This window comes from Homarus americanus, unplaced genomic scaffold, assembly GCF_018991925.1.
Source record: "Homarus americanus isolate GMGI-L3 unplaced genomic scaffold, GMGI_Hamer_2.0 scaffold21048, whole genome shotgun sequence".
NCBI classification, from domain to species: domain Eukaryota; kingdom Metazoa; phylum Arthropoda; class Malacostraca; order Decapoda; family Nephropidae; genus Homarus; species Homarus americanus.
Genome location: NW_024714126.1, coordinates 726,036 through 751,431, shown reverse-complemented (window position 1 = coordinate 751,431; position 25,396 = coordinate 726,036). Strand labels below are relative to the sequence as shown.

The following is a 25,396-nucleotide window of genomic DNA, read 5'->3' as shown; positions in this document are numbered from 1 at the left end:
AGATAGTGACGTACAGGAGGTATTCCACATTGAAACGTATTGTTCATCTAGTTATTGGAGGTCAAAGGTCAATAGACAACTATGTGATAAGACAGTTTTTATATACTTCTCCTCCACACGTCATATCCAGTTTATACACGGATGACTATAGAAGACTCACTCAGGTGGTTGGTGTACCTTTACAAAAATACACCTCTCTCACTTTTATTCCCTTCATATACAATATAATCTACACTTCTCCTGAGAGCTTGATGCACCTGTCCCGTCCTATGTTACCTGGGGGGGTTAAATAAAGCCCAAGGAGAAGATAAACTGATATAGATGGAAATAGCTTCACATGTGGTTAGCGGGAAAGTATAACTAATAATGGTTAAAAAAAATGAATCTATATGAAGAGATGCTAAAGAATCGCAAACATTTCGAGTGGGTAAAGTCGCTGTATTTATGATCTCTAAGACTAAAGAATAAAACTCAGGGATCAAGAGATTTAGTCATATGTAACTTAAACGCAATGAAGCCATGTCATGTTACGCTGTTGATCAATGTAGCTACGACACGTGACATAAACAAAAATGTACAGAGGGAAATACATCAAGGCGTGAATTTTTTTTCAGGTGTAGAAGCTGTCGCCACACCCTAAGTTGCATGTACTCAGTGTCAAGGAATAGTCCGAAAAGACCGAACAACTCAACAACTGTATTAGCTAACCAGAACATGATCCGGAATCCAATTAACCTTCAGAATCCCAATTACTGTTGGATAGACCGAGGAAAATGGCATAAGAAACTAGCTCATAATTTCACCCTGCCCGATGATCGAACCCGGGATCACGTAGTTGCGAGGCGAGCATACAGACCATTACATACAAATACTCACACACACACATATGCACACAAATACACACACACACACACATATATACGCACCCACACATAAATATACACAATACACCAAGCAGAAATAAATGCACAAATTAATTAACGGCAAACCCAAAAATCCCTCTGTGGTGTAAATTACAATTATACGCCAAGGAAAGAGTAATTTGGAGACCAGAAAGTAATCAGAAACTTTGAAGGTAATTGTTTAAATCAAGCTAAATGACCTTTTCTTGACCTGTGACCTCTGAAGAAGCCCTCCAGGAGATGGTCCAGCCAAGACAAGTTATCAGTTGAAGTCTGGAAGCTAAATCTAACATAACAATCTATAGGTAATGTATTGAAGCAGGACAGATGACCTTTAACTTAGGGACCACGAATCTTACCTGATCTAGTCCAAAAGCTTGCGGCTTTGTGTTCCGATAGTTCACTGGTCAGGAGGTACAGTCCCGTTCACTATTGCGTTTACAGGGGCTCGTCATATTAACTTTATACAAATCATTACATTGAGATATTGGTTTTAATATTTTTTTTCACAGATTTCATAATATGTTTACTATTGCGAGTTTCCTTCTGTCGAATGTAAACAAACACAGGGCTGCCACACTGCATAAAACCTGACGAGCCACTGTAAACGCACTAGTGAAGGGGACTGTACATGTAACCTAACCTAAAGTATCCTAACCTAACCACACCTAGCTCAAACTAACCTAACCAAATGTATCCCTATCTAACCAAACTTAACCTAACTAAATATAATCTTCGAACCAACGCATCATGGTAACACAGGTTAGTTCCTCACCACATGCCAAAAGTTTCCAGAGATCACTTTAATAAATTTCTAGTGTGAAAATTTTGAAAGCGATATCTTAAAGCATTTGGAGAGGCCACAGTCTGACCTCACACAACTTAAGGGAATATTCACAATAACGTCAACATGAAATCAAAACCACAGAGAGAGAGAGAGAGAGACACTCATTTTAATAGCAGTTCATGTATTTTAATGTGGCGGTTCATTTCCGAGCTTAAGAGCTAAATATTTCAAGGCATCGTTGACCATGACCTTCGTCCAGTCCTCCCCAGAATCAATCGGTTTTCAGGGATGGCTATTAAAAAGTTAGTCAGGAAGTTTAAAAGCAATATATCAAACCGTCCCAAGAGTTAGAACGACAGTTAAGTGATATAACTCAACCCAAGAGACCAACAAACTGGAAGATTGTCGCCAGATACAGAGTGGGTGAACACACACACACACACACACACACACACACACACACACACACACACACACACACACACACACACACACACAGCGTAGGCTCATCTCCCATGAATTTAGACAGAGGGGTGTACCAAATAAACAGTGACAGAAGAAAGAGGAGGACAAGGAGGAGGAAAACAGCAGCAGCAGCACCACCACCACCACCACCACCACCACCACCACCATCACCACCACCACCAGTGTTTGGCCGCCCTTGAGCACCGCCACCATAAACACGCCCACCAGCTCCACCGCTTTGGAATATTGGAGACTATTGATGTGTCCTGTAACCCATGGTGATTATCCTTTTATCCCCTCCCCGTCCTCCTCCTCCTCAGAGCTCGATGTCCCTCCCCACCCTCCTCCTTCCCACATACTGCCGTCTTTCCCTCCCTTCCCAGACCCTACCGTTCTCTCTCTCTCCCCAGACCACGTCGTTCCTCCCCCCTCCCCTACTCCTGCAACCCTTCCACTACACCGATAATCTTTTACTCTCTCTCTCTCTCTCTCTCTCTCGTCGTCTCCTCAAGCGGCCCTTTTTTTCTCTTACCGTGTTTTCCTTCCCTCTTGTCCTCTTTTCCACTGTCTTTCTATCTCTTGTTCTACTGAGGGTCTTTATTTCCTCTGCGTCCTCTTCCCTTGGTAATTTATTTCCTGTATTATTTTCACCTCCATTTCTTCTCTTGCCGACCATTGTCTTCTTCTCGGTATTCTTTCCTTAAGAGTTTTTATTTTTTTTCTCTCTCTTCCAATATTCGTCATATTTTCTTCTCCTCCTCCCCATTTTTTCCCAATTATTCCACAATGGTTTCTTCATCATTTATCTTATTTCTCGTTCATCTTTGCATCAATAGCTTGTTTTCTTATTATTTTCTCAGTTCTCTTATTCTTCGTCTCCTTTCTTCACTTCTTCTGTGTTTCAGCCTCCATTAAAAGCCTCCAGCAACGTTTAACTTCTTGTAACTTTTTTCCTTTTTTCTTTTTTGCTTCTTTCATTCTTTTCTTTTCGTTTTTCGTCTTCTTTCTTAGACACATAAGTGATGAATTTTTCCCCAAAGTACCTGGGGACTAATGTGGTACCTGGTGATTGTTACCTGTGGTACCTGGTGATTGTTACCTGTGGTACCTGGTGACTGTTCCGTGTGGCACCTTGTGACTGTTCCGTTGGTGACTGTTCCGTGTGGCACCTTGTGACTGTTCCGTGTGGCACCTGGGGACTGTTCCGTGTGGCACCTGGGGACTGTTCCGTGTGGCACCTGGGGACTGTTCCGTGTGGCACCTGGGGACTGTTCCGTGTGGTACCTGGACACTAACCACCTGACTAACAACAAGAGCCTTTTGTAATAACCGACAACACTTCCTTAGCGGCCCCTGACAGCTGTACAGTATGGCACTCGGTGACCACCTTATATGGCACCCGGACAGCCAATTATATCCTATTGCGAAAACTATTACTGATTCCTGGTGTTCCCCGAAACCCAATACATCAAACAATAACCATTTCTATTTTTTCAATAACTCACTAATGAAGTACAAAAAATATGGTTGTGAACGAACTCTTATTTCATGAAGTAAATCCCCATGAAAGGGTTATTATATTCGTAAATATTTTGATTTATCATATTATTTTTGTAACTGCCCCTGTTAACTAGTGGCTTATTAATTCAATGACCTCTAAATACGATTTTTTTAATGTTATTATTAATAGTAAGAGAGGGATGACTTCGTCAAATACTTTTTACAAGACGAATGTCATGTACGCGAGAAGCAGCATTGACGTCCCTAAATTAATGCATGTCTCAAAATATATATTATTTAGTCCCGTTTAGACAATACTTGTTTGCCATCTGAAATACATACAAGTTCCACAAACACAAATAAAACACCCGTATCGTTTTTGGTACCGTATATATTTCTAGTATCAATATAGTTATTATGCGTTCAGTTGTTTTGCAACTTATCTTTTAAAAAAAATGAGACTCAAGAGAATAAGGACCTTACTGTTGTATCACTTTCACATTAATGACCCGAGGTGTACGGTCTCCCTGTTCCAAATAATGAAAATACAGAAGAGTTAAAAATCACTCGTGTGTGTGTGTGTGTGTGTGTGTGTGTGTGTGACTCTCCTTTATGTCTCACTTCTTCATTTCTCGACCAATTAATTTGAAACCTGGTCGGCCTGTATCCTGGTCCAATATTCCAACAACTCTTTTATTGTTCTGAGATTTGATGGCGTCTAAAACAAAATAACTAAATCACTGTTATTTTGAGTTATTATTTTCTTATATTTAAAACAAATTAAATGAAAGTTGGCAAATATAAACCTTGCTACGGACTCCACAAGACCATTTTACAGGTGTCCAACTTCGAAAATTTACCACAAAAGAAACACATTTTTTTACTGTACTGCGGGACTCAAGGAGGGAGAAATGACGCGTTTGCTGGTAATGTTGTTGAAAGAGAACAAGCACATATTATCGGTTATAATACAATTAATGTTTTTACCCCGTCCGTCCGTCACCCCAGAAGGAGAGAGGTGTTACAGGCGTTGTTACTGTCAATCAGCCAGTGATCACCATCAAACAGTCCATTGCTAACTCTAGGGAGAAACTAACCATCATTTTGTTCCTAATCAATCGCTCTTTGCTGTTTGTTATGTACCATCCATAATACTACAGGTAGGTCAAGCACACAAACCAGCTTTAGTAAGTGAGGTCAAAGGTGAAGGTCATATCAATTGTTCTATTGGGTTTTTTAGAGATAGAGAGATAAATGGAGGGAGAATGAAGAAACTGTTCTCTTTCTTGTATATGTTTCTTGTTTACTTAATGATTAGATGTTGCTGGCCAGAGGCACGAACACAAGTGTCCAGGTGATTGAATTGTCAAGCAGATGCCTAAGTTGTGTAGTCCATGAGAGGAATATGACCCCTCCACCTGAGTCACATCAACCCCTCCCCCTGACAGCCACATCAACCCCTCCACCTAATTCACATCAACCCCTCCCCCTGACAGCCACATTAACCCTTCCCCCTGACAGCCACATTAACCCTTCCCCCTGACAGCCACATCAACCCCTCCCCCTCACAACCTCCTTGATCCCTTCCCCTGACAGCCACCTCGATTCCTTCCCCTGACAGCCACCTCGAACCCTCCCCCTCACAGCCACCACGACCCCCCTCTCCACCAGATGTCAGAACGAACGATTATATTATATTCTTCTCGATTAAAGCATTAGAGTTCATAAATTTTTTATAAATTTCTGAAGAAAAATTTTTTAAATAAACTAATAAGACTTCAATATATAAAGGACGTCTCTGGAACTCGGCTATAAGTGGATTCGGTTATTTATGAGTGTAACATAAATTGAATCATCACATCGCTACACTCCTTCCCTGTAATGGCTGCAGGATTTATAGTGTGTTTTGATGTGTTCACTTCTCCAGTATCCACACTAGAGATAATTCATGCGTGGGAACAGGTAACATAAATTGAATCATCACATCGCTACACTCCTTCCCTGTAATGGCTGCAGGATTTATAGTGTGTTTTGATGTGTTCACTTCTCCAGTATCCACACTAGAGATAATTCATGCGTGGGAACAGGTCTCACTAGTTACTAAGGAAAAAACTAAATTATCAAGTTTTACTATTTAGTACGACATAGGTTTCACACATGCTGGTATACTCTACTTAACGTTATGTGAGTTTGGCATCGAGTCTCACCTCCAGCGAGAGAGGATGTAAAAACATTCAGTACGCCCTTTGATCATTTCCTCGGAGGGCTTCTATCTCGTGTCCTTGATGTTGTATCACTCATGGTGGCTGTGCTTTCCCGGGTATTCACCAGATCACCTTTCCTTGAATTTCCCCCGTGAAGGATCAGTTGTGTCATGACCCTAAGTGCATGCCATCTGCTCGGTGCTTGTGCTGTTTGTTTTCTTCTTTCGACAATTACGTTGAACAATGAATGAAGTAAAATTAGATGACAATACCCCCGTTCATCTCCCCAGGCTCAGCTGAGGGACAGGTTGCAGAGGAAGCAGAGGCACATCTGTGTTTGTCTTGGTTGTAAATTTGTATTATGTATCCTCCTACTTCTGCCTGAGACACAAGGAATCAATAACACCTCTTCTGAGGAGCTCTAACGAGGTGTGATTGTTCCTTCTCGCCTTGACACGACGCCTTTGTATGTTAACCATTACTGATGCTACTCGTGTAAACTTGATAACTTTGTGAGGTGTATCGAAGACAACTTCTATGCCTCTTATATTCTGGTGTTCTCTTCTACTTGTTAACACTGTCTTACTTGTCTCTTCAGAAGGGTTCTGTTAATACCGTTAATGAATGTTTTGTTCGCGTCATCATTAAAGACAATTCAAGTCGCATTAACTATCGTATCGTTGTTCATTGTGATAACACAAATTACTTTAAAAAGAGGTCATACAAGGGATTGACCCGAGAGTGAGCACTTTCTTGGACAGCTGCCATACCACCCTTAGGGAGGACACGTCTGGGCTCCCGGGACAACACCACCAGCCTGTGTCTGTCGTGGTGTACGGCCTTCCTTCTTATCGTCCCACATTCAGATATTCAGTAATTCCCATAGTATTTTCCCTCAAACTCAGGACTAAATTACTGCAAAGTCTCAGTTATTCGACCCAGTTTGATAGCTACCACTGTATCGTGACTTAAGTGATACAGTCAAAGACGTTTTCGCAGCTCGTTTGGATAAAATATTAATGTATGAATTATTGAGAATCCCTCGCGTGTTACGTCGCTCCTCGGGGGGGGGGGGCACGTGTTCGTCCAGGAAAAGATTCAGATCGAGTATATCATCACAGAGCGAGGTAGTGTCTCAGCAGCTACCAACTTGCCACACCACAGTACTGAAAATGGTCTCCGCCTCACGGGACGATAGAATGATCCTCATAAGTACGAACAGACGTCCAATAGTATCGAGGATCACCACGTTGTGTGAATTAACATGCAGGGTGATACGGTGTGATCCTCGCTGCTTCCGTGTAACCTAACCTAACCTCGCCTCAGATATGCTTGTCGAGGCTCCCATAGCTCCTACTTAGTGTTTCCAACTCCCCAATATTTCTTGCTATAATTGATTGTGGTAATTACATCCCTGGCGGCGCAACAGCTGAGGTCATAAACAAGTGAATAATTCCTCAGAGAAATTATCTTCGTTAGACGCAGAATGTGTCATAAGATTCAGGTTTTTATCATCGAGATTCATATTTTTTTTCGTGTTTGTTGAGTTTACCCTTGTTCTTTTATCTTATCCTAGTATTTTGTTTATTTGTGGTCAAAAACACAACAGTGACAACTTTGAAATGTCGGTGTGTGTGTGTGTGTGTGTGTGTGTGTCGGGCGAGAGTTGCGAGGGAGCTCACAGGGACAACTTCACCAGTGTCGCGTCGCTTGAGTCTGGTGCCGGTATTGGCTCCTTCCTCTTTGAAGTTGTTGTGGAGATATTCCTGTACTTGTCTCGCCATTGAATCTATACATGATGGATGTAACCTCAGCATTGTGTTTAGAGGAATATATATAGATTATTTCACACATACACAAATGTTCTGCAACGATCAATAAATTAATTAATGTGTCATCCTCAGGGCCGTTGGCTCGCGACCGTGACACTTCACTCTAAACGTTCCCAACAGATCTGTACTAATCCTCCTAGATTTAGTAGCTCTTCGTCGACCACAGCATTTAATTTCATTCATCCATCCTTGTCCAGTCCTTGTCTCCTCCCCTGATCCTCTGGCTCTCAGTCTTATTCATCCCTCTCTCTCCCATTATCCGGTCATCTTTAATTAATAACTAAACAGTCTAACTTTCCTTCATAATTTTCTATTAAACTCGTAGCTCGAGTCAATCTCGTTACATATTTATTAAAATTTTCCATCAGTATAACTATGGCAACACATTACGAAAGCCTCCCTATGGTGGGTGGTGTTCTCCGCCCAGGCTCCTGACCCATATTGCAGTTCGATATAAATATAGTGGAAAAAAATATATATATAATAATACAAAAAAAATCACTCAAACATTTCAACCATTTTACGTAGGTATATATGAAATGCGGAAAAAAACTTTCATCCGCTAAAAATTGCAACGTATTTCAGAGTGGTGAAGTAATTGCACAAAGAACTATCTAAATGAATGGCATACAAATTCTGTTGGCAAGCTAGGCAGTTAATATATGTACGCAATAACTGTCCTTTCCCAGGCCAATAAAAGTATAAGTATCTAGTATCTTTATTTATTTATTTAATTTTTTTTTTCAACTCGAACCCGAGGAAGTTACATTTGAAGAAGCAGCTGAATATTCTCCGAGAGCTACAGAAATTGTGTTTAAAATTTATGTGACAAGACATTCTTCCTACACAGCCGCGTGCACTAACCATCTTTTACGGTGTGCGCTGTTCTTTCCCATAACTCCAACGCAGTTTTATTTGCTGGTTGTGATGTGTCCTCGTCACACACACACACACACACACACACACACAAACCACGTCAGGCCCCTCATAACACCCTCTGTGAGAGAACTACTACACTACGTGAGGTCTCTCCTATCACCATCTGGGAGGGAGTTACTACACTACGTGTTTGCTGTTCAACACCTACATTAATCTGTATGTTCACTGTATGTTCCTTAACCTTTCTCTAATGAAGGCTTTTGTTATACCACCAATGTATGTAATAAGTCATATATGTCCAATGTATATTTTCAGCCTTCGGACTGCAGAACTTTTTCAATAAACCGTTAATTATTACTATTATTTTATTATTACACACACACACACACACACACACACACACACACACACACACACACACACACACACACACACACACACACACACACACACGCTGAAGTACTCAGCGTGGATGACGTGGAAACCAAATGGATAAATTACACCAACACCACCACCGAAGCTCACCACCACTTCTTCCCCGAGAAGTCCGTCAGATCTCACCCAGCTGACTTGCCCTGGATCACACCTCGGATCAAAAGACTTATGCAACAGAGAGACAGAGCCTTTCATCTCAATGACCACATCCGCTACAGGTCACTTCGCAACAGAGTCATCCGCGAAATACGCACTGCAAAGAAGTCCCACTACCCAACCAAATTACAACACCTGAAGCAGACCAACATCAGTCAATGGTATGGTAAGCTTAAAGAACTCTGTGGACTAAACAATATGACACACCCCCTCCCCTTCCTTAGCCATCTCACTAATGTTGACGCAGCTGAGCAAACAAATAACCATTTCGCTACTATATGCCAGACGCTCCCACGGCTCGACACAACCACTCTCCCTGCTTACCTACCAGCCCCCCTTCCCACTGACTTAGTAGAAGAATTTGACGTAGCAAAACGCCTGGACAAACTAAAATTAAAACGCTCTACCACCCCCATTGACTTACCAATGAAACTATTCAAGGAGTTCTCCCCGGAGCTTGCTAAACCCCTCTGCTCCATCATCAATGCTTCTCTCAGTCAAGCCAGATGCCCAGCTGACTGGAAGACCTCTTATGTATCACCAGTGCCCAAGTCAACCAGCCCACAATCCTTAAATCAGCTACGACCTATTGCAATCACCCCAATACCCAGCCTAATCTGTGAAAGTTTTGTGTTTGACTGGGCTTATGCTGATATTGCAGGAGTCGTAGACCCTCAGCAATTTGGCAACATGAAAACTTCCTCCACCACTCACTGTCTTGTCAGCTTTCTCGATTACATATACCGCCATCTCGAGAAACGAAAAACGTCTGTAGCTGTCGCCTTCATTGATTTCACTAAAGCGTTCGACCTAGTCGACCACAATATAATCATAAACAAAGCTATTGACCTCGGGCTTCGGAGAAGTCTCATACCATGGCTTACAGACTTCCTCAGTGACCGACGCCAAGCTGTACGCTTCCGAGGGGCTGTCTCCACCTTTCAGTCACTCACCTGTGGCGTCCCCAAGGCACCAAGATGGGACCACTCTGCTTCCTTATGCTCATCAATGATGCCCTAAGAGAAACCCCTGCTCGCTGGAAATATGTCGACGACTCCACCATTGGGATCAGCGTCAACAATTCTGCTCCCAACTATACCGCCCTTCAGGATTTATTGAACAGTCTCCAAAACTGGGCCACCAACAACCATGTCACCATCAACCATACCAAGACCATGGTTATGCACATCAACCTCTCCTCCGACATTGTCCCACCTCCTTCCATTACCCTAGGTCCGAACACACTCCAGGTTGTAGATTCCACGAAGCTCCTCGGCGTCACCATAGACAACAAACTAAATTGGAAACCACACGTCAGTGAAGTTGTCAAATCCTCCAGTTTCCGTCTCCACCTCCTCCGCCGACTCAAGTCCCTCGGAGTTCCCGCACACGAGCTCCTCAGTGTATACACAACATTCATACTTCCCAAGCTCACCTATGCCTCCCCCACCTGGTCTTCCTCCCTAAATGCCACACAACGTAAACACCTAGAAAAAGTGCAAAAGAGGGCATGCAAGATTATTCTCGCCCCTTCCTACTCCACATATCAAGAAGCGCTCAACACACTGACCCTTTCGACTCTCACTGACCATCACCACGGCCTCATCTGCAAATTTGGTAAGAAGCTTCTACACCACCCCCGACACCGGCCCCTACTACCACCTGAGATCCCCTGTCCGAGAATTGCTGTTCGACACCACAACCGCATCCAGCCCATACGCGCACGAACTGATCGCTATAAGAACAGCCCAGTCCCAACCATTGTAAAAATTATCAATAACATGTAATAAATCAGTGTATTCACTCCCAGTAAACACTGCTCCCTACACTGTCACTATGTTGAAATGAACTGTAGTTTGAGCTGATCCCCTCTAAGTTACTATATGTCTGTATTTGTGTCACTTATGTCACTTGTATATTATTTGTAATTCGTAACCCATTCCCCAAATATGTAACTGTATATTTTCAGCCTTCACAAGCTCTTTCAATAAACCGTTAATTATTATTATTATTATTATTTACACACACACAATACTTTTAAGAGAAAAAATATCACACGAGATAAAGTTGTTAAATACGGGAGCACAGGTAAAGGTCTCCGGGATGATGAGGCTGCTGGTATAACGAGATCCGGACAATGTGAGGGAATATAGAAAACAGAGACAACTATTGGTCGGTCAGGTGACATACTGGTCTCACGCTTCCAAATTGTTTCAATAACTGGCGGCTGTTCTAGTGAGCTGTGCTGGTCATGTGTGTGTGTGTGTGTGTGTGTGTGTGAGGCTGTCAGCACACACACACACACGTCTGTCACTGTTTCCATGTGATCTTGTAGTTATCGGGGAAGTCATGTTAATAGCTCTCTCTCAACCTGTCTTGCCACGGGTACAGCGACAGTATCTTTAAAACAATCATAAAGAGACTAGGTTAGTGCTAAAAATAAATAAAATTAATTACACGAAGCTGCCTAACTTAAAATGAAATCTGTTTAGTGTTTCCATCTCTGGTAACATAATGCCTTCACCGAGTGTCGAAATAAATACCAATAGTATACTTGAACAAGCTTAACTCAGCCGGTTATTGCATTCGCTATCTGGCCCAGCAACACAGCCGGTACACAGGAGCGGTGAAGCTCGACAATCTCAACACAGCCAGACGCTATACTAAATGGTCTATTGATATTTGGATTAACCTTTACAAGCCAATAACGTCAGTTGTGTAGGGCGTTGACTTTTAATGTGTATTTACCGCTCGCTTCCATTATGTTCTCTGTCGGTGGAACTTGTCGGGATTAAACTAAATGAACCCGTGTGTCATCAGGGAGCCAGCTTTGTTGGCCCGCCCACCTGCACGCTGTTAGGTGAACTTTTACGTTTTCATCCCAGCAGTATTGACCAGGTGCGTGACCTCACCTGAATCTTCACTGTGACTTGGGCTTAGTAATTATTAAATTAAAACTTTGGCCAGGTACCGCAGAATGACCTGTAGGTAAGTAATTCTCCGTTTCTCGTAATCTGGTCCTCCCGTGACCTCTCATTAACCTCCTGCCTGACCTGAGCCCCCCCATTCCCCATTCCCTCAGTGAACCTCTTAATTCGTTACCTGCAGTTTTCCCTTCAACCCTGGCTCGGGGTTATTTCCTAGCCTTGACCTAGATTTTACTTCCTCCTCCTGGCGTGGCGTGGTGTGGCCCCAGAACTCCCTACCCTTGTTAGCGGAGAAAACACACAAGGTTTCCAACATTTCCGAGTGAGCGGCGGAGGAAGTTGTCGTCCATTGGCCGACCACTACCTCGCCACTTCCACTTGTTCCTCCCATCCTGTTGCCATTCACCTCGTGTTTTTCTTTCCTTTATTTCCTCACTCCCGTATTTCAGGTGAAAATCTGAATAAAAAACACACTCGCAAAAAAAAACGACTGAGACGGCAACATATAAGAGACACAGAGTTGAGATTTTTTAGAAACATTTAGTAAAATCTTTGTTTGTTTTAGTATTGTTTGTGTTGACACATTATTTGGTCAAGGTGGATAGAAAACGAAAAGAGGAGACCGAGAAATTTCTTCTTAATATTTATGTTGCCTTTTCGTCGACAGTGTTGATTTTGTGTGTGTGTGTGTGTGTGTCCTTTATGGTTACCTCACACCCCAGATGAATAACTGTACTTGGTAGAACTTACGGCATCGTCTTTGATTTTTCTTCCCCTCAGTCATAACTAAATAATGTTCCTCGGTAACCCGCCTGTTGAGAAAACACCGGGGGAGGAACGTCTCGGAGTTAAAATTAAAAACAAGTTAAGGCATCACATAACCATTACACATAGAATTAACGAGACCATCCATCGTTGGGGGCGTGTGTGGCCGCAGCTGCCGCCTTCATCCCTACCACCCCCACCCCCCTACTCCCCCTATCATCATCACTATCTCCTACCACCATCCCCACCCTCCTACCATCACCCCCACCCCTACCAGCTACCACCATTCCCACCCCTACCACCATCCCCATCCTCCTACTACTCCTACCATCACCCCCACCCCTACCAGCTACCACCATTCTCACCCCTACCACCATCCCCATCCTCCTACTACCATCCCCACCTTTTACCACCATCCCCACCCCTACCACCATCCCCACCCTTACCACCATCCCCACCCTACTACCATCCCCATCCTCCTACTACCATCCCCACCTTTTACCACCATCCCCACCCCTACCACCATCCCCATACGCTGCCCGCCATTGAGTAAGAGATTCACTTATTTTTCTTATTATTTTCCTTTTACATTTCATAGTTGATAAGTCGATTATGATTTTATTATCTCTGTCGCACAAGACGATGATAAACTAATAGAATTAGAGGCATCAGTGAACAGAGGGAAGTTAGGGTGGTCATGAAATATACAGCACATGTGGACGTACACTGTTAGAAAATTCAGTATTTTTTACATGTTTCTTCTGTATTTCCGACCAGGAAAACGTAGTAATTTGAATTACTTTTTTTGTTCTGTAAAATACTTCAAACACTCTCTTTCTCTGTTTCAATTTGTTTAATTATCAATATAAACTGACATTTTATCATACTATATACACTTCATGATGCAAAGAACATTTAAAATTGCATGTTAATGCTGTTATTTCTATATGTAATTACTGAATATGCGGTTGGCGGTTGTGCTTCACGTTCGTCGTATGTCCGTGTTTGTTTACATTATTTCAAAGAGCGCCACATTACCACATGGGGGGCTCTAGTGGAGAGGTACCACTCTTGCCTCCCAAGCAAGATGTCACTGGTTCGATTCCCGGGCTGGTGGAAGTTGTTTGGACAATCTTCCTTGTCCCCTTGGTCCCTGTTCACCTAGCAGCAAAGTAGGTACCTGCAGGAAATCGAAAGTTGCGAATTCGTATTCAGGGACAAGTTGTTGGAGCTTCCAATAACTTTCAACAATCTGTTAATTCAACAGATATTTTAAGTAAAAATATATACAGAATCTCTGTAAATTATACAGAAAATGTTTGGCAACAATATAACCGGTGAATTTTCTGTAAATTTTACGAGAATTTTTTTAACAGTGTAGAGTATCTCTTATTACTGTTGGATGAAGGAACACTGAAATGGAGGTAATATGTGCACGTTAGGGTGGTCCTTATTTTTCAACTTTGAAAATTTTTACCACAGACCCTGCTAAAAGTGTCCATTTAGGACAAAAACATTGTGCGTACAGTTATTTTTAAATATATTAATATTTAGAGGTTGCTCAAAGCTGTCAAAAATTAAGTAATCGATGTACTCGATTGCTTTGTAGCCTATTACGCCCACCACTAGTGCGTCGCATTTGGCACGATTGTGGTGAGTTTTTGCTGGTCATGATTGATGATTGGGAAAATTAGAAACAGTTCTGCAGAGTATTCTCATTATTAATTTATATTAATAGTTAATTTCTTTATTCCTCAGGTCAAAATGGCTAATGCAGGAGTAAAAACACGAGAAAATGTGTATTTGATAAAGACATTATGTGATGACATTACAGGGGCTAAGTTACCTTCAAACAGGCAAATGTTACAGTATTTTTTAAGCCTGCATCGCATACAGAAAAAAACTATCAGAGTGGCAGCTGGGGAAGTCACAAAGTTCTTCAATTTTGGACAAAAGCAAACAATCCCACACACCACAAACCAGATTGTGTGAATCAAGTGCACAAAATGTTTGACAAGTGGAGTAGTTTGAAAAAGAACTCTTCAAGAAAGACAGAAACTCAAAAGCAGAAAGAGACAGAGTTCACTGATACATTTGAAGATCCCTTTGACATTGCACATGTGAATGCTTTGAATATGATGACAGTTCAGGAGGATAAGGATTTCTTAATAGCGCAACGAAAAAAAGGGCGTCGTGGGGCAATGTCATCTCTTGACAAAGTATTCCTGAAAAGACAGAAACGACGAGAAAAACTCTCAAGAAAGCAATGAAAAGGAAGTTGGCTGCAGACAGTGCAGAGGAAGAAGCCAAAAAAATGCCAGGCCATCGTTGTCTTGGACAGCAGTAGTACGTCTTCTTCTGGGGAATCCAACCCAGTTCCTGGCCCATCAGCACTTCAAACTCCACCTACTGTCAAGAAGCGTGGGCGAAAAGAAGTTCTAACTCTAGAACTTTCTGCAGCATTAGATCAGACCAAGTCTTCAGATAGAATGGCCATGCACATTGTCACCCAAACTGCTCGGAGTCTGGGCCATGATGTCAGTGAATTGATTCTGAATCGATCAAGCATCAGGAGGAAACATCAGCATCATCGCAGTAGCAGGGCAGCTGAAATCCTTTCAAACTTCAAACCAGAGTCATTTTTAATTGTTCACTGATTTGACGGGGCATGGGGGCCATGTTGACAGACTCCCAGTTCTTGTCTCAGGCAATGGCACCTCCCAGCTTCTTGCTGTTCCAAAACTTCCCTCTGGTACCGGTGATGAACAAGCAAAAGCTGTTGTGAAGGCTTTGCAGCAATGGCACATTGCAGACATCGTGCATGGCATGTGTTTTGATACAAGCTCAAATACTGGTCACCACAAGGGTGCGTATGTTAAAATTGAGCAGTTGCTGGGTCGTGATTTGCTATATTTTGCCTGCCACCACCATGTACTAGAACTTGTAGCTGGAGCTGCTTTTGAGCTGTAATGGGGCACTCAGCTGCTCCTGACATACAGCTGTTCCGAAGATTCCAAGCCAAATGGGAACAAATTGACAAGCAGAAGTCTGAAGACTCCTCCACCGACGATCTGGCAGAAGAATCGGTCAGAGCTGTTAGGGACGATCTAACCAACTTCATTGAGAAGGCTTTATTGGAGACACAGCTTCGAGATGATTATCGAGAGCTGCTAGAGCTGGCCTACATCTTCCTTGGCACATCACCTTCTCGGGGAGTACGATTTTCTGCTCCTGATGCAATGCACCAAGCACGATGGATGGCAAAGACCATTTATTCCTTCAAAGTGTGGTTATTCCGTTCTCAGTTTAAGCTTACTCCAAAGGAGAACAAAAGACTAAGAGATTTGTGCATTTACTTTGCCCGAATATATGTGAAGGCTTGGACAACTGCTCCACTTGCTGCAAAGGCACCAAAAGGAGATCTGATGTTGCTTAAAGCTCTACAAGACTACAGTACCATCAGCGATGCCATATCAAAGGCAACTTTCCACAAAATGATGAGACACCTCTGGTACTTGTCAGAAGAGTTGGTTGCATTGGCCTTCTTTGATGACGATGTTCTCCCGGCAGTGAAGGACCGCATGTTGGAAGCTATGAACATCGTTATTGGAGAAGAAAAGCATGTCAAACGGGTTACAATCAATCCAGACACACTCCAAGTGAAGAACCTATATGATTTCACGACAAAGAACACAAAGTCATTTTTCAAAAAGCTCAACTTGAATACAGATTTCCTGGGCCTCCCAGTAGAACAGTGGAAAGATGATCCTGGCTTCCAAAATGCAAAAGCCAGTGTACAAACTTTGTCTGTGATCAATGACCATGCAGAAAGAGGAGTAGCCTTAGTCCAAGATTTCTCAGGCTGCATCACCAAGGATGAACAGCAACTGCAGTATCTACTGCAGGCAGTTGCTGACCACAGGAAATCATTCCCTAATGCCCTCAAGCAGACCTTACTGGGCGACAAAGAGTGAGACTGGTCCTCGTGCGACCCCTGCCTTGAGCAGCTAATACCCACTTAGACTAAGTGGGGGGGGGGGCCCAGGCTTGGGGGCTAGGAAATGATGTGTTATGAACATTAAGCATAGGCATAATATTGTTAAATTTCATTTGACTTGAGCAACCTCTAATTATTAAGATTTTTAAACAATATTTTACAGGCAATGTTTCTACCCCAAATGGAAACTTTTGCCAGGGTCTGTGACAAAAAAAATGGCAAATTTTGTTTTTTGCCCCAAAATAAGGACCACCCTAGTGCACGTGTTCTACTGTACTGTGGCGTAGGGAAAAATAGAAGCTCACTTATTCATAGTCGCAGTTCCACACACACACACACATGTATATACAACACATATAAAAGTAAAAACTTAAACACTAGAAAAATAATTTAACACATTGTTCTTCGTGTTCTACGTCTTTAGACAATTATTATTTAGTATTTGTGTAGTCAACGAAAAATGATCCACCCCCCTGGTCTGACGGCCTTCACAGCGATCACTGACTGGGGCCATGTTCATTAGGTAAGGTTGGTACTTCTGATTGTGTGATGCATTATTTAACCAATACGATGTACTGCATTCTGTATATCATGTTTAGTTAATACATGTATAGTTAATACAGTTCAGAATTCTTGGTCCGGTGTGTCATTGTTTAACACCGGAAAGGTGCAGATTTTTTTTTTGACAGTACACGAGACTCGGTTCAAGCTATCTTATGAAATAATATCATAATAGATAACTCTATTTCACGTTACTTACATAAACACACACGGGTGTGTGTGTGTGTGTGTGTGTACAACATGATGTAGCATCAGACAATCTTACATACAGTAAAACACCAAACCAATTCTCTCTCGTACTTGACGACGTTTAATACATCACCCTTGGCACGCACCTTGGCACGCACCTTGGCACGCACCTTGGCACGCACTTGTACACGGAGCAAGAAAATTACGCTCTTCCTACATTAAACTTCACCAGTTGAATCACGACTACTGCAAATTCTCTTTCAGTTCACAATCACAAGAAAGTAATTTACAACAGATTCTACCTGGATTCAACAGCAGAAATATCCACACACACACATTACATACACTCAGTACTCAAAAGCTCCAATTACACACACAAGCTGATTATGACAACACACTCCACACTATACTGACACACGTATTCATCCATGTCTTCACTATACAGTATATACCTAGTGCCCAAGCAGCTCCCACAACTGATTTATACCAATAAGCAGAACCCATACAGCTTCCTTTTCATTATCATGCCAGCACCTTATCGAACACGTTTAGAAACATATCCAAATATATGTTTTTTATTTTACAATCTGACGAGGTCCCTGCAACACACACACATAAGCGTTATGATACCTAGATACGCGTGTATTAAGTACCATAGTGATTTGGTTTGAACGATTCTAGACCAACATACATACAGTATATACATATACACACACACAAAATCCATTCGTATACATATGCATACAAAACTTTTCACGCACACACACATGTACATATACAAACACACGTACACAGGGTCACGCTCTCTCACTATTGCGTCTCTTGAAATAAACTTCATTTAAATTATTCTCAAGAATTATATACTACATAATATCTCTTTCTTGCCGTTTTATTTTTCAGCGTGTATATTATTATTCAACATTCTCTTTGACTTACTCAGGTCACTTCAGTATACATACATTACGTAGCTAAAACAACCTTCAACAACTTTTTTCCTACACTTGTTATTCCAAATTTTATTACATTTTCAGTCTTCTTTATACATATTGTTTTTTGCATAAGTTTCGAGAGTAAGAATCCCCATTAAACCTCTTCTCCTTTTCTACATCATATTTCTATTCGTCTTTTAAGAATTCACGGCATCATTCTTCATCCCTTTAAAAATAATGTTCCCCATAACACACAAATCTCTTCACGATATCCCTTTAGCCTCTCTCTCTCTCTCTCTCTCTCTCTCTGTCAGGAAGCCTCAAGCACATCCTAAAACAACCATCCACGCCACCAGCACGGACTATAAGACGTGTTGGTGTCCAGGGTCGTGTGCCATAACTACCATCCAGACAGTCCCTCGTAACACCCTCACCCTCTCCTTACTCACACATTCCTCTCGTCGCCGCCACCCATCATAACACAAGATGTCCTAGATTATGGGTAACCAATCTCCTCCTGTATTTCCTCCACAGTACCAACCTGGAATACTAGCCTTAAGACCTTAGTTGGTGTAGCAGAGTCATACGGGACATTGTAATATCAACACCCCTCCTCTTTCTCCAGTACACTGATGGCTAAATAAGCGAGAAACGTTTAAAATTTTAAGCATCGTTTACGTCTGTTCCTTCCTTCCTTCCTTCCTTCCTTCCTTCCTTCCGTTCTTCTCTCGATTTATTGTTCTCATTCGTTATGTTGGCTTCTTTCCCATCTTCCTTTCACCCCATTGTCATCTCATTCTATTGTCAACTTATTCCAACTATTATCTTCTGGGTCCACTTTCTTTCTTTCTTTTCCATTCTTCTCTCCTCATTCCATTTCTCCTGATCTCATTGCCATTGAGTTTTATCATTTTCTATGAGTTTTTCTACACATTTTCGTTCCAGAGCCGTCTATGTTCCTTTATTCAACTGCTCCTTGATCATCTCGTTACATGATCTTCTCGTTACTTGATCTTCTCTTTACTTGATCTTCTCGTTACTTGATTTTCTCGTTCCTTGATCTTCTCGTTCTTTGGTTTCTCGTTACTTGATCTTCTCTTTCCTTGATCTTCTCGTTCCTTGATCTTCTCTTTACTCTTAATCTTCTCGTTCCTTGATCTTCTCTTTACTCTTAATCTTCTCGTTCCTTGATCTTCTCGTCCCTGGATCTTCTCGTTCCTTAAACTTCTCGTTCTTGGTCTTCTTGTCCTAACACTTTCTTGTCCTAGCACCTTCTCTTGCCATCGTACGTCAGTGTCAGATGGCCCAAGCCTCAAGCACGCCCATGTTATTAGTTTGGTGTCATAATGGAGGGGTAAGTGAGATACTGTGGGCGTAAACAGAGGGGTGGCAGCCAAGAGGAGGGACAGGAGTGGGAGGAAGAGGAGGGCGGGGAGGAAGAGGAGGGCGGGGAGGAAGAGGAGTGGGAGGAGGGAATGGAGGGCGAGGAAGGGGGGGGGGAAGAAGAGGACGAGGAAGACGAGAAAGAGGATGGAGAAGAGTTGGAGTGGGAGGAGGAGGGATGAAACACACACAAAAATCCAAGATGTCCCTTTAATTGTATGTACCCCACACGTGGATATCTGGAGTGCATTAGAGGGTTAGGGGAGAACTCGTCTTCCCAGCACCATTATCAAGACGATAGAAGAAGGGGAGAACAAGTCGGAAGATAAGAGAAAAGAGAGAGAGAGAGAGAGAGAGAGAGAACGTTGTGTCCCTTGTTTTCAGAGCAGAAGAAGAGACTTTATTTTTATTTTTTTCTTCACTTTTTTTACAAACTTGTGTTACCAAGAGGAAGGTGTGAGTCATGCACTGCTCAAGCCTCGGGTCAGACAATGAGCTGGTGAAGGCAAGGAGGTTACTTCTCAGGAGTAAATTGCTGAGGTTTTATTGTGAGAATCTTATATTTTTCCTTTAATTTATAGGTGGATGGATGAGGCCAATCCACTAGACACAGAGGTGAAAGGTGGCGTCTTCCTCCACCCGAACGACTATACACTTCGTTATTCTTATAAAAGCAATTCAACTTATAGTACCACATCATTTTTTTTTCATGAATATCCCCCCCCTTTTTTTAACTTAATGTAATATATGATATAGTAATATGCTTTCTAAACCTTATAAAATTCTGCTCATTACGAGGTGCACATGTTGCTACAGTGGAGAGATAGGTGGAGGAACAGAAACAAAACCTTTAGAAAAAAAGAATACAGTTCGCTGTAGAGTCTCCAGTCCTAGTGATGGCACCAGACACCCTCCTACAGGCAACACAGAACACGTCCACATATGAACCTTCAGTCTGCACTTGTGTAGTCAGGAGGGTAAAGTGTTTATATTTAATTATTCATACAAACTATATGACCAGCACATTCCACGAGGTAAATTTAATCAATCAAGTTAATTACATTATATTAGTAATTAACGGAAATAATATTACTAATTCCTAAATTCATACAGTATATTTCATTTTGTTAATGCTTGCAATATTACCTCAATTTACAATTAATTCCTTTGATATATATATATATATATATATATATATATATATATATATATATATATATATATATATATATATATATATATATATATATATATCGTGTGTGTGGCTGGAGAGGGAAAAAACAGTAAGCTGTGTGTGCTTTGTGTGCGGGCGGTGCCAGACCACAACAATGCCAGGATAAAATGCCTCTTTCTCGAACTGTCAACTTTATTTTCCTCTCTTTGTGCTGGTGCTCAGTAGTAAGCAAAGTTTCCGGAGTGGTTTTGTCTAACTACTTGGTTATGCAGGAGAATGTGTGGCTGAAACTGCTGCAGGTAAATTGTAACAACTCACAGTATCTATTGTCTGCTCTTAACTGGCGGTCTGCCCCAGGAGTTGGCTCCTCACACCCCACTCACAATGACCAGCGCACCTCACACTTGTCTGCTGAGTACACACTGGAGAACCTCGGCCTTTATCTCAGTCTCTCGCACTTTAAATGCTTACGAGAGTGGGTAGATAGTATCAGGCATACCAGAGGGTCTAAAGGGTGTAGGTTCGCTTAATTATGCTTTCAAAATGCATAACTTTGTTTTCATTTCAGATTAAAAATACAACCATGACTTTTTTATTTACCATTCATTATTTATAAATCACCGTGTCTCCAGATTAATAAGTGACTGATGTATTTTTTTTATAATAATCTTAGTAAATAAATACTTAATTCCTCATAATTACAGAAAATGGACAATAATTCATCACACTCACCCACATCGGTTCAATATTGGCGCTTGAAACATCCCAAGACGAACATACTCTTCCTCTCCCAGACACCAACACACTTAAGACCTTCATATTTGCCCCACTTATCATCATATAGGCAAGGTGGGCAGAGACAAAAAAAAAAGCCTCCTCACAAATTCCCAAAACTTTCGAGTTAAAAGTTTTTCAGATTCACTATGCCAGAAATTCTCCCTTAAGCATTTTAATTGGACATTATGGATCGAAAACTTCATGACAATATTATCAACATTTTTGCTCTTGGATTATTTTTTGGTTATTATTCATATACCTGTACACGCTAGGCTAAACGAATGAATATGTCTGTCTGTCTTTTAACAATCCTCTTTCACTTATATTAAACCACTTAGAATAAATATCTAAAAATCGCTAATGAGTTTATTACTATTAATCTAAGGATAAAAATACAAATTTATCTAAGAAATATTAATCCATAAAGAAATGTTCAGGAGTTATGTTACCGTATTTTGTAAGAGCGTCCACACACACACACACACACACACACACACACACACACACACACACACACCAAAAACAGAACATACTAACAATCAAAAACACAAACAAAAACATGCAACACGAAATCAAGGAAGAGGAGGAGGCTAGAGGTGAGGGCAGGAATCCCCACACTTGTATGGCTGACCTGCCTCCATCAAGCCAGTTAGTGTGTGATCAACGGCCTGTTTGCGGCTTCTAGACTTTCACCTCTTATCTTGTACCATACTACTAACTTCTTTCTTTGTTCCCGGTTCACTGAAGTATTATGGTAACATCTCACTGTACACTGATCTGTTGTCTCTTGATGTGTGTGTATATATCAAATTCAATTCGGCTTTATACTTCAGCTTGTTATTGTTAGTGTTGAGAAGACAATCTAGAACTAAGAAGATAATCCGGTGCTGAGAAGTTAATCCAGTGTTGAGAAGTTAATCCAATACTGAGAAGATAATCCAGTACTGAGAAGATAATCCAGTACTGAGAAGGTAATCCAGTGTTGAGTAGATAATTCGGTGCTGGCGGCAAGGTAATCTTATAGGGAGGGTCAGATGTCAGCATCAGCAGACGAGATCACACACCCACGAGCGGGGCCGCTAGACACACACCTATTAATTACTGGGAATGTCATGAGTCAGTGAAGGGAGTTTACAGGTGCTTCCAAGCAATAGTTCCTCCCGCATCCTGACGTAGAGTGTACGGTGGCTCACTCAGTCATGCTTTCTGGGTCATTCTTCTGAAGGGTCAATGTCTGAGCACTGCTTCTAGGTGCCACGTGGTCTACAGTCCTAATGGTTGACAAATTGTTTGTTCAGTACGTCTGTGGTTTAATGGGTGACTTTACCTCAGTAGGGTGAACTCTTTTAAGTATTGGAATATAAACTTAAGTTTTGTAAAAGCAAAATCGGTGTGAAATGGAAATATAGCACCGAGTGGATCGAGAAATTAACAATATTAAACTAGGAAATTATTAAAATATAGTTACTCCTCTGTAGTGACCAGACGTAGTGATGACAGCGGCTTTCATCGGCATAACCACAGACAGTAAATGACAGACAGCAACATAATGACACATTCCAAGTAACTGTCTAGCGGGCGCTGTTACTGTTTAGTCATAAACTTGGCGATGAGGAGCAGGTGTTACACTACGGCTCACTGTTAACACAATGTAAGTTGTTGATGATACTCTTATTATATATAATAATTTTCTTGTGTTACAAGTATTTATCAGGTGCCTCACAAGGGAGCTACCACCCTTGCAACGCTCAGTTATGTCTATTGTTCCTCTAAGTCTAAGACTACGGCCATTGTTCTCAGAAAGAGAAGCTGAGAACATGAAGCCATTCTGGTGATAGATTTACTGTACTTGTCAAAATAAAAATTATGTCGCGTCGATACAAGATTCCAAGGCTTCCGCCCTTATTACGATTGTGCCTTGAGAATTGTGACAGTTTCTGACAATAATGTTTGTTCACCTTTGATAAACCAGCAGTGTTTTTTAAATTAAATGTTTTATAACAGAAAGTTTAAAGGTATGAGGATATAAAACATACACAATAACTGTAAGTAACTACGTCACTTTCATACAAGCTAGTGGAGGCAGAGCTCGGCCACAGCGGCACTCACACATCAGGTATTAACAAACACGACAGCTGTCAGGCGGAAACAGGATGCACAGGCCACAGGCATAATGAACGCTGCCATCTACCTGCCTGAGTGAGGCACCGTGGAATGTCCGCCGTGTTCTTTTTATATCTAGAATTTACTTTGTCCTTTCTATAACAACTGTGTTGACCAATATATTGGAGTTAAGACTAACACAACACCCATGCTATGAACTCTTATGATACGGTCTCAATGTATAACTTGGTCACTTTTCATTAGTAGAGCTTCGTGGTTCGCTCATACCGAGACATCTTGGCACTAACAGACTTACAAAATCACCTGTTATTGCTAGACATTTCTTACATTAAATTATAGGTTTATCTTAGGTAGGCCACAGAGACCAACATCCTACAAGAAGTGAGTAACGTGCAAAAAGGAAAATACATATCCCTTTTCTTTATAAACATTCCTTTGGTTACTTTTTGCATTTTTTCTTATTCAAATATTTATTACCTGCGAAATTAAAAACTAAAAAGGAAATACTTTTATAACTAAAGAGTAAGAACTGTGAGCTTCCTCCAACTCTCCTCCAGCGGCAGTATGAGAATTGAAAATGCAGCTGGAATTCCCTCGTTGGATCGCTTTGCTGAGTCGCTGGTCTAAGAAACTGGCTGTCGTTGACTCTCAAGTTTTTTTAAATGAGTCTGGAGCTCAAACTCATATAAAAAAAAACCAGGATGATTTTTGCCACCGGAGCTGAAAGTCTCTGATCCAATTGGGACCAAATGATCCTGAGGTTTGAATCTCCTCTTTTTAGTAGAGCTCTGGATTCCTCCCTTGACCGTAGCATGATGAGCTACACCGGGGTTTTAACCTGATTATCCCCACACCAGCTGCCTGTCGTCCTTCAAGAGTTATAAGGTTTACCCCATTCAAGTATCAGGAGCAAGGAGGGTGGGTTGTGTTGTTTCTGGACTGTGATAATAGTCATCGTGTTGGCGTCATTAACTATTTTAAATCTTGCAGGCGACTTTTAGAACTATTTAGGAGACATGCGTACAGGTTCTCCTCGCCACAAATATTCTTATATACAGTGCATACAGCGCAGATAGTGGCAACAATAGAAAGACTTGTAGTTGAGAAGGGAGACCATGGAAGAGAGCGCGCGCGCACTTACGCACACACACACACACACACACACACACACAGCAGGTGCCCAGCATCCCTCGCCTTCCTCACTAACGTGTCTTCTTTCCTCCCACAGGTGGTGATGGCGTGTCTGAGGGCGTGGGTGGGGCTGACCACACTCCTCACCTTCGCATTCTTTGTCACAACAGGTGAGTCATGGGTCAGTTAGTCAGTCAGGTGAGACACGAGTCAGTTGGTCAGTCAAGTGAGTCACTAGCCACTGGTCAGTCAAATCTCTTGAACCAGTTGGTTTTTCAG

At 41.7% G+C, this 25,396-nt stretch overlaps 1 protein-coding gene across 1 annotated transcript in view; it reads left to right on the top strand.

Moving 5' to 3' along the window:
• LOC121875857 overlaps nucleotides 1-25,396 on the top strand; it is a 65,792-nt gene that overhangs the window by 31,789 nt on the left and 8,607 nt on the right. The window contains exon 3 of the mRNA XM_042380576.1: nucleotides 25,215-25,287. Coding sequence (XP_042236510.1) covers nucleotides 25,221-25,287 — 67 coding nt within the window. The 5' untranslated portion in view covers nucleotides 25,215-25,220. The remainder of the gene's footprint in view (nucleotides 1-25,214; nucleotides 25,288-25,396) is intronic.